Here is an 11,337-nt window from a genome sequence, read left to right on the forward strand (position 1 = left end):
AACCTACCTAGCCTAAGTAAAAAGTTTTATGGGGCCCGCATATGCTTTATATCTAGGCCCCTGTCATGGGCCCCATTTATCAGTATTGGGTGGGCAGGGATGTCAACTTGAATTACTGTTGTAGGCTCCTATTGTTAGTGCAGATTTCATTGTTTAATTAGGATAGAAATAAACCCTCTAAATTAGAATTAGCATGTGATAAAATAGATGACTGAAAAAAAATAATAATTCAGAGAGGACATAATTAAGTGTTTAATGCCAAGCTACAGTTCAAAGGCACGACAAAAAGAAATCTGGATTCAAATTAAAAATGTAAAAGAGAGGCAGATTCTTCAGAGATGAGAACTTCATGTTGAGTCTCTTGATTTTGGTCTTTTCCCCTCCATCAAACAACACAGCCAAAAACGCTCTTGGAGATCTCCAGAGATAACAATGTCACATTGTCACATAAGGTTCTGCTACAAATCCTTAATTACAAAAAGAGGATCAGATGACTACAGCATCCAATACCGGGGTCTCCAGGCGGCATGGAGGTCTTTGATCAAGAAAATCCAATTATTTGTGTATATACATTTCCCACATAGTGATTACTTCATTAATTGTCCCGCCTTTATCTCCTCCCTTCCCAGCCCCCCTAATAATCAGCTCCTTTATCCAGACCAACAAACACACCATAGGAGCTTTGTGGATTCAAAGGATTTGCTTTCCCCTCTCAAAGAGCCGCCATTCTTTGATGATTGGGCAGCGGCAAACTTCAAAGTAATAAATCTTATTTCTGACTGGCTGGCGGCCCACCAAAGTCCTTATCAAATTCTAAGAAGTGATCCCTCACTCTTCAGATAGACCGAGGATATATCGGCGAGAGGAGGCACTGGAGAGTGAAGACCTGCCCCGACCAGAATCAGTTTTTTTTTCCCCCCTTCCTTTTCTTCTTTTGCTCTGAATGCCACATATTCATCAAAATTAGCGCGTTTGTTTATTATTAGTTTGCATCGGGAGGAGGAGGACGCGCACCATGGCAGCGGTGGCTGTTCTGCGGAATGAAACACTGCAAGCTTTTCTCCAGGTTTGTGCTCAACTTTCTTTTTCACTTGAAGCTTTTAGGAAATATTTAAAGCGGACACATTTTACACGGTGTCGATTTGAATGTTTCTATCCAAATTACGTGAACAGTTTTCTTCTAGATATTAAGCGGAATGAAGGACACGGTTTCTGACTTCTTAAAGTTGGAAGCGATGCATTTGCCTGTGGATGGGATTTTTTTATTTATTTATTTTTGCCTAATCGCACGTGTTGAAAATGTATGAAAGAATGAGATTTCTCGTTTTAATTCGTCCAGTATGCTCTTGCAAAAAAAAAAAAAAAAGTTTATTATCCTCAATTAATTTTTTTTCCCCCTGTTATTCCCAGATACATATTTTACAAAAGTTAGGCTGCGGTTTATTTTTGTGTTTGTGACCAGTTTTATCCACGAGTTGTTTGTCTTTCTGTCCTCCAGGATCGCACTCCAAACTCCTCTCCAGAGAACTGTAAGCACTCCCCGCTGGCGCTCCTGGCCGCCACTTGTAACCGGATCGGACACCACCACGGATCCAACCACCCAGACTTCCTCCAAGTCCCCTACGATCCCACTCTGGGCTCCCCCTCGCGACTATTTCACCCGTGGACTAACGAGGGGAGCCCCCAAAGCAGCCTGGCCGGCAACTCTACTTTCGGACTATCCTCCAAGCCTCAGCTGTCTGCGCACATCCAGAGCTCCTTCAGCACCCACCACGAACTCCCCCTCACCCCTCCGGCGGACCCCTCGTACCCCTATGACTTCTCCCCGGTTAAGATGTTACCTTGCTCCATGCAGTCCCTCCAGTCCACCTGTCCTCCTACCTACGTCCCTGCCGTCAGCTACGCGGCTCCGGCGCCCATCCCGCCCCAAATGCCGGGCTTCGTGACGGGACCGTCCGGCCTGGTCCACCAGCAGCAGAGACAGTTGTCCCCGAACCCCGGGGAGGACATCCCGTGGTGGAGCCTGCAGCAGGGCAACCACGTCGGCCACTCTTCCTCTCTGGGTCCCCACCGCTTCCAACTGCAGAGAAGCTTGGTGCTGGGGCACACGGACTTTGCGCAATACCAGACGCAAATCGCCGCTCTGCTGCACACCAAGTCGCCCCTCGCGACCGCGCGGAGGTGCAGGCGGTGCAGGTGCCCCAACTGCCAGTCGTCCACCTCCAGCGACGAGCCCGGCAAGAAGAAGCAGCATATCTGCCACATACCGGGCTGCGGGAAGGTTTACGGGAAGACGTCGCACCTCAAGGCGCACCTGAGGTGGCACTCCGGGGAGCGGCCGTTCGTGTGCAACTGGCTGTTCTGCGGCAAGAGCTTCACCAGGTCGGATGAGCTGCAGAGACACCTGAGGACTCACACAGGGGAGAAGCGCTTTGTGTGCCCGGACTGCTGCAAGAGGTTCATGAGGAGCGACCATCTTGCCAAACACGTGAAAACCCACCAGAATAAGAGAAGCAAGTGCCACGAGAAGACGCTTGATCACGTCAAGAGAGAGGACACCAGGAATATGTTGTAACACGGTTCACTTCGCCCCATTTCGTACCCAGGCGTTGCCATTTCCTACCTGCACACTGTAGCGCTGCTTATTCCCCCCCCCCCCCCCCCCCCCCCCCCCCCCCCCCCACACACACACACATTACATTTTGTTATTCCCCGAAAATACAACGATAATGAATTAAGAGACTTATAATTTTATTCAATCTTATTTTCTTTTCTGAACAATCTCCAATTCAGTTGACTGCTGTGCTGATTGTACGGAATAATCAACTCTTAAGCAAACTAACCTTTTATGACCCCTGACCTTCTAAAAAGATAACATATAAAATTTACTTCCAGGCCACAAGCAAATAAAGGGAAATTACTTGAAATATCAGCTGTCAGTTGCAGGGATGAAACGACCAAAAGTACGAAATGGCAAGGCAGCGACCTGACCAGCACTCTTTAAGGCTCAACACACCTGCTAGTTATTTCAAGCAGAAGACAAACAGTACCATAGTGCAATACAGTATTGGTTAAAGTACAAATTAGGCTGCATTTTTATTTTTTTTTACAGGATATTTGGACTTTTCGGGTTGATTTATAACATCCTGACCGTAGTTTTTAACTTTGCTGGTCTGTGGGACACATTTCTCTCTGTGTGTATAAAGTTTAACGAGTTCATTTGAGAAGTTCAATCAAGTTTGGGATATTCACTGTTTATATAGCATCAAAGAAAAGACAAGTTTTATGACTTGTGTTTTGATCCATTGTCTTCGGTGGAAGATTTCACTCCCCTGTAAATTCTATTTAATAGCTTTTGTTGAATGAAAGTGTCTGTTTTTTGCTCCATATGGGGGTGTTTTCTTTTTTTATTATTAAAAAAAAGCATGCTCTTGAAAAGATCTGCTATTGTTGCTATGACCCAAAGTACTGCGTGAGAATAAAAGTTATAAAAATGCCCCCCTCATCTAAGGAGAGTTCATTCAGTTTGCCTCTGTTATCTCACTGAGGAGGCGACAAGACATTTTTAAAAATGTATTTTACCTGTAAAAGATCTACATGAGTTGCAAAAGCTGTTACTATTGTTCAAAATGTCCCAATAGAAAAGGATTCATTTGATTTTTTTTTTTCCAATAATCAATTTTATGGGATTAAACTATAAACTCCTAATATTTTCTTCTTGATTTTTGGAGTTTAGAGACTGAGGAAAATACAATTTTGATCTGTTTTTGAAGTCTGTAAATGGCGTTGCTTTAGCAAAAACTGCTGACATTCTTGGTTATTTTTTAAGGAAAAAATGAGAATATTTTGCCTAGAAAATGTTTAGAATAAGTAAAATATTTTTCTAAATTTAAAAGCATCAAATTCCAAGCTGATTAAGTCTGTATTGGAAAAAAGATAATAATAATTAAAACTATAGATTTTTATATTGATGCCCGGGTTTCAGAGGTGAAAATTTGGTGCACCAGTTGAGTAAAAGCTTTTCAGTCATACCTTCATGAGCGTTTTGGAAATGCATGAAGTGTAGTTTATTTTTTCTAACTGATATATATTTTTTCCTGAAGTTCAAGATCCTCAGAATAAATGTTCCTTTTTGCAGATTTTACTTTTTTTTTCTTTCTGTATCCTTTAATGTTGTGTTAAATGATTCATTTGTTTAGCCCAGGACTGATATTACTGGCTGAGTGGAGATCAAGAATCACTGTATTTTGAAGAGTTGGACGAAGTTACGTAGACGATCCTTAAAATACGATTGGTAGAATCATTTTTTAGTGTTTTTTTTTAATTATTTTTAAGCATACAGCTGTCTGTTACAGGTTTATAAGCTTCTCAAAAGAAATTCAAGTGTTTCATCTTGACCTTCTTCACCCTCTTTCTCAGTTTTCTATTGCTAAAGTTCTTCAGTCCATGATATTGAACAGCACAAATAAGAAGCGATAAAGTCCTTTGTATCTAACAGATCCAGAGCATCAGTCAGCGATTCATCCATCTGCTCCAGCTATTCAGTAAGTAAAGTCCGTCTGCTGTCATGTCTGTTTCATCTCAGATCAATAAAATTGTCAGGCTGAAAGCTGCCACTCAGGGAAGTTTCAGCTGCTGGGTTTTTGGAAGGTTTTATTATAATTTTTTTTTTTTTGCCACAACAGCGCCCCCTTTTGTAAGTTGTGGTGGCTCAATGGAGCAAGAAAATATTAGTGTTGGAAAAAAATACCAGAAGTTGTAACTTTTCTTTAGTGCACATTATCCTAGAGAAATGTGTTTTAAATTTTATAGCTATCTCCTGTGTTTTCATGCAAGTCAAGGAAACAGCTAATGCGCCTTTGTTGATCAAAAAAAATCAGTAAATTGGTCAAAATACAAAGACTGGTCTAAATGCAAACCAGTACATGCATACTGGATTTATTTCTCTGCTAGATTTTTCACAATTACTGGAGTTGGTTATGACCTTTTCTTGATCAGTAGTGCCTGATCAAGAATTACTGCCTAAAAATGCAAATTATGTAAATAATTCTTACTAATTAGCTGTTTAAATTAATTAAATTCATAATTGTTTCACTGTTTGTTTAATTTGCTGCTGATTTATTGTTTTTACGTATTATTCTACTGTAGCCTACGATGTACTGAAACGCATACCAGAAAAGCTGTGAGTAATATCAAACGTTTTTTCTTTTTAAATAATCTCTGTAACAATGGCATTTTTTCCTCCACAGAAGAATGAAAAAAATGAAAGGAACCAAAACGACACAGCAGGATGAGATTCAGTACAAGCAATGAAGTCTTTATCCAGATTCTGATCCTATTATAAGCAACGCCTGCGCCATGCAGTGGATGGGGAAATTGAGTGCAGTTAGATTGTTTCCTCACAAAGGTTTTGGTTTGAGTTCAGTGTTAAAGATAAAGATTTTGGAGGCCGTAATATGTCCACAATATGTTGTGGTTTAATATTATTTTCTAGAATTAAATGAAATAATTAGACGTTTCACATTTTCTGTCATTGACCTGTTGTCTGAATGTAGTTTAAATCGTCGTATTCAGCACATTATCTGCATGAACCAGATCAATTTGAAAAGCCTTTTTGATTTTACTGGCAGTTCATTTATCCAAACTTGTGAATAGGCATTGAAAATTAACAATTTACACATCAAATTTAGGGGGAAAATAAGTTTTTTGTGCCTTATCTCAAGTCAAATAACTATTATATCCTAATCATACAAAAATAATTAATCAAAGCACAGTGCTATGTTTATTTTATTAATATGGTAGCTTTTCTCATAAATGAATTGAGGTGTATGATATGTGTTAGCACAGAGAATGGAAAAATTTGGCAAGGCACAAACACACCTGCACGCCTTTATTCTGAGGTTTTTGAAATCTAAAGACACACAAACCGCATTGCTTGACACCCAACAATTCTGCTTCATCAAATGTAAAATTAGCAGTTTTACAGCTAGAGTCAAAAAAAAGATGGAAAAAATGTAAAAGCTTCAGTCTGATTAACTTATTGTATGGCTGTGCCTCTGAATGTTGCCTTTGAATTCCTATATTTCAAAACATATTGTTAACCTGTCACTAACCTTTAGACTTCCTCTTTGAGCCTTGCAAGATGTTAGTATTTCTTTTTACTTTCTTTGAAATGGTACTACTGTTGCAGTACTTGGAACAACTGAATTCCAAGTTGTTTATCTTCAGGATTTGCAACAGTTCATGGGATTAAATATAAATGTTGCAATTTTCTGAGTAAGAAAACTTTCTGCAGCATTGAAATCTATCAAACTAGAAAGGGTTACAAGGGTGTTTCTAAGGTTTTGGGACTCCAGTGAATCACAGGAAGAGCCACTGTTCACAAATGTAGAAAACATGAAACCTGATGACCCTTCTTAGGAGGAGCAGGTGTCCTCCATCCAGGAGGAGACAAAAGAATCCCAAACAATATATTTAGACAGACCTGTGAAGACACTGCTGAAATAATCAATCTGTCTTAAGACAAAAACGTGGATAAGTTTCTTGGTGGTACATTAGTACTTTAATGCTAGAAATGTTCTTTAGGGGGCGTGCCATGGTGGCGTAGTGGTTAGCGCGACCCGTATTTGGAGGCCTTGAGTCCTCGACGCGGCCGTCGCGGGTTCGACTCCCGGACCTGACGACATTTGCCGCATGTCTTCCCCTGTTTCCTGTCAGCCTACTGTCACATAAGGGACACTAGAGCCCACAAAAGACCCCCTGGAGGGGTAAAAAAAAAAAGAAATGTTCTTTAGGTGATAGAAGGCTGACTTTGCAATTGTCTTTATGTGTCTCTGAAGGTTAAGATCCATCACTGCACCCAGATTTTGGGCCTGATCACTTCTTTCTAGCTGTAGTAGATGAAGCTATGAAGCTCTTGGGATCTCTTCAGATGTTCCAAATAATCAAACAGAATTTGTGTGATTACTTGAAACATCTTACTGTGCCCAAGAAAATCCAAAACATAACGGTACTGTAATAGAGATTGATTGATTGATTGATTGATTGATTGATTGATTGATTGATTGATTGATTGATGCAGATTTTTTGGGACATGAAAAGAGAATTGTAGTATTTGCATCCAGAATAAATGGTGTTACCAGCAGCTTACATTGGTGCTGCTTCCCTCTCTCTTAGGAAGTCATTTATTTCTACAATGACAATGAAAAATATCTTCAGAATTTAAGCTGTAGGCAATATATTTTGTAAGAGTGCTTTCACATAAATAACCTAACCATGAACTTTAAATTCTCCTTCAGATCACCCATCTTCTCTGTTCAGAATGTAGACATCTTGGTCTCCAACACTGTGCTGTTTCTGTTTCAGGTGGTTGTAAACTCTCAGGTGATGGCATGAGGAGTTTTCTCTCACCAACACCAACACAGAAAACTACCTAAACCTACCTTAACTATCTGCCTAAATATCTGCTAAACTTCTGTGAATTGAAAAATTGATCTTAAACGCTCTGGAGATATTAAAAGGACATAACTTATAGAAGTTTTAATGCTGCTTTTGTAACTTCTTGCAGCAGATAGCTGTATTGCAGTGCTGCTTTAACAGGAACCGCAAATCGAGATTCACTTTCAAATGTGTTATATTAGGATTATTTCTCTCATCTTCAAAATCTTCAACATCGTGTGTGAAGTTCCTGCTAAATTGGTATTTTCATCAGACGCCACAAGAAATCTCTAAATAATCTAAAGATACTGAGAAAAAAGTTATTAGAATTACTCACACTTCCTCCTTTTTCTCTTTGGTCAAACTGATTTGATCATTCAGTGTAACCAGACCGCCTTCTGATCAGATATTTTGTTGTACTCTGTTCAGTGTTTCCTTTTTTGTGTCTAAACCTGATAAGGACAACTTTTCGTCTAATTATTCATATTTAAGTCAGATTTCCTGATAGTTTGATTCGTCAGAGTTGGGTTAGCTGACTACTGCCGTACCTGTAGATGAATTGTGACTGATTGTCTTGGAAGACAAGCTTCTTTGGAGTTTCAGAGGACAGACTTCCAGGAAGGACACTAAGATCTCTGAAATATGATTTAAATCAGTTTTATTTTCAAAAGGTGAGAAACTGAAATGAGATTTTATTTTGAGTCCAAATTTAGGCAATTTATTGAAACTTTGAGTTTCACTCGAAGCAGGCAGAAAGGCAAAGTAATTCTCAATGTCACTGCTTTATGACTTCTCTGAGACGCCTGGGTTTATTTTCTGGTATTAAATAACTCCTCTGATTGTTCCCAGTCATTTTTATCTATTTACATTTTTATGGGAAAATTAAAGGATTGCTCTTTTGTCCGTATTAATTGGCTCTTAAGGAAAAGTGGTAATGGGTGTTTAAAGCATGAAAAATGGTTAAATTGGATTCTGATTCGACGTCGTGTATCTGGACATATAAAAGTGTTGTGATAAAGAAGAAATTTTATGCCACTTCTGATTAAAATGGCGAGCCTCGAATGGAAATTTGTGTGTAAGGGGTCAGAGAGAGAGCCTGGTCTCACGCTGGGCTTCATGTTTTATACATCAGTGCAGTGATTAAAATGTAATTAAAACATGTCAGTGTCTTTATACCAAGCCTTCCCAGTCTCTCACTCTCGGTCTTCATTGAATATATAAACATGTTTTGATGCAGATAAGCATTTACATTCCTGCTTGCCGTACCAACAAGCAAACAGAGCAACTACAGGGACCAGTGAGGATGTTTTTGTTCCAGAAACAGTCAGCGTTCAAACTTTTTTATGCTCTGTCTTTTGTCTTTATTTTATTGAACAAAGATCATCTTTGTCTTTACAAGCTGGTATCAGTTTTACATGATAGCTGGAACAGTGTCATTTCACCAACACTGATGGGAAATTATCAGTCTGCTGTTAGAAGCTAAAAAAAAAATAATCAGCTCTAGTTTTTTTTTCTTTTTTGTTTTTTTCATCTATACATTCACAGATGTCTTCCAAAAAGTTGGACAAGAGTTTTGACTTTCAAACATTTGGTTCAAATTAAAGAGCACTATGATCACATATGTCATTAAGATGCAATAAGTTAGCTTGAACTTGTTTTGTTTGAAATTGTGTCTGTTAACGCCTCAGGTTCTCCCAATATGAGCTCCCAGCTAAGCTATTTAAACAGGTAAATTGTATTGTAGGCCCTTCTGTTCTTGCTTGTTGTTTCAAATGACTGGAAACATGCAGCAGAGCAGCACCACCAGTCCAACTGTACAGGCAAGTTTTAGCACAATCCGTAAGCTGTTTTTTTTTGTTTGAAAATTTTGCAGAAAACCATTTACATGCAGCTGATTGATTTTTTATTAGCACATAACACTTTGGAGCTCTTTTGGCTGGCTTTTATTCACATCACAACACAGAATCTGCACCGCTCACTGTTGTATAAACTGTGTGATCCTAATTTTATTGGACGAAACAGCATCATCATTGATCCTGTAGATCACAACATTTTATCGTCTTTCCCTTGACTAGTCCAGGTCTGACTTGACAGAAAAGACCTTCTGTGTCAGCCTGGGCAATTTTAAATCATACTCTGATTCCTTTTCCTGTGAGGTCCCACAGGGCCCAGTTCTTGAGACTCAATTTTTTCATTGTTTTTGTTTCCCTTTCCCTTTAAGAAGCACAAACTAACAGGTTTATTTTCTTCTTAAACAAGACGTCTCCCACTCCAATGAGTCATTGTTGGAGTGTCTTGAAGAAGTATGAGTATGGATGATTCTTTCTCAATTTTAATGACAGAAAGACAGAGGTTATGTTTTTTAGTCTTTGTGCTGTTTTCAAGTCTGGCAGGGCATGCCACTTGATACATTTTGGACTTTTAAATAAAGGTAATTTTCACTCAATCTGCTTAAGTTTTAAGCACCTTTATTTGTTTTGGATCTAAAATGTTGCATGAATTATTAAAATAAAGATGGTTTGTGAACGAGTATCTGTAGTTTTCATTAGAATCGGCCACTTTCTGGGAATTGATGTAAAGTTTGATAACATTGCAGCAAATTCTTTTGCAGATCAACTGATTTTTATCTTTTTTTTTAAGTAAATGTAGCGCCATCATTCCAAAATATGAAATGCTGCAACATTTTTACAGAAAGTTTCTGGATGACTCCATTAAATAAGGCTATCTGATAAATAATGAAGCAGATCCTATCTTTGTTTCACCCAATAAAAACTCAGATAACCTGTTGGTTTACCGCTGTCAGTCTAACTCCTGACTTGAACTGAACAATAAGGGAGAAAATTAAGACAGAAAAAAGTGAAAGTGTTAAACTTGACTACAATAAGTCCTGCTAATTTGACACCACACTAATAAACTAAGTTTTAAGACCCTTTTTAAAGGCTATAAAATCAATAGTCAGTAGTCTCTGAGAGTATTTTAGAGTTTGAGGCCATAACAACTAAAAGCAGCCTCTTACGACCACATTAGAGTTTAAGCACCATTTGTAGGGTTAGCATTGGATAACTTTAATGCTCTAGCTGGGACATACCTGTTAATCATGTCATGAGGAGATGTTGTGAGCAAGGTCCTGAAAACATATTAAAAAGAGTAATAAAATCTTTCAAAAGATGAAAGTGACTGGAGGAATTTGAGTATCAGAGAGAAGATTTTTCTTCTTCCAGAAAATGAGAAACGGTCAAAATAACGAAAAAGACGCAGTGCTTCCTGACCTCAAATAAGGCAAAGAAAACAAGTTAATTTTCATTCAGAAACAACAATACTAATGTTTTAACTCAGGTAGAGTTCAGAAACCAATATTTGGTGGAATAACCATGATATTTTCAATAGGCTTCAATGCAGTGGTCTCTTAATTTTTTTCCAGAGCTGTATGTATGTGGGGGTGTGCGGGCATGCGTGGGCGTGCGTGTGTGTGTGTGTGTGTCTGTTCAGTCTTGTATATATTTTATATTGTTGTAAAGCTTTGTCAGAAGCTACCGTAATTCAAAATTTATTCTACCTTTTATTCAAACATTGATAACCTGTTTGCTACTAATTTATTAATTTTTTTCTCAAAAGCAAAGAACATTGATTTCACAAACGTTCTTTCTGTTTTGTGAGGGTCGAGCTAATAGGTGTGTTTTCACTTTTAACTTCAGTTCTTTTAAAATTCTGGCTACGGCCCTCAGCATCCTATGATTGCTGCAGATGTTGTCATAGTTTCACCTGATTAAGTAAGATCAAACAGGGCTTCTCACACGGTGCAGCAGTTCATTCCAAATCCTCCGCTCTGAGCTGCAGGTTTCGCACCAGCGTGTCACAGCGCAGCTTCTCCCAGCAGGAGTTTAACTTTTACTTTTCCAG

General features: G+C 38.8%; 1 protein-coding gene across 1 annotated transcript; it reads left to right on the top strand.

The window, feature by feature from the left end:
* The first annotated feature begins 279 nt into the window (after positions 1-279).
* Positions 280-2,646, top strand: sp5a (Sp5 transcription factor a). The gene is made up of 2 exons (XM_032568731.1): positions 280-1,066; positions 1,499-2,646. Exons 1-2 carry the CDS (start codon positions 1,016-1,018, stop codon positions 2,573-2,575), a joined length of 1,128 nt encoding a protein of 375 aa, XP_032424622.1. The 5' UTR covers positions 280-1,015; the 3' UTR covers positions 2,576-2,646.
* Positions 2,647-11,337: the final 8,691 nt, after the last annotated feature.

Source organism: Xiphophorus hellerii, chromosome 7, assembly GCF_003331165.1.
Source record: "Xiphophorus hellerii strain 12219 chromosome 7, Xiphophorus_hellerii-4.1, whole genome shotgun sequence".
In the NCBI taxonomy this organism is placed as follows: Eukaryota; Metazoa; Chordata; class Actinopteri; order Cyprinodontiformes; family Poeciliidae; genus Xiphophorus; species Xiphophorus hellerii.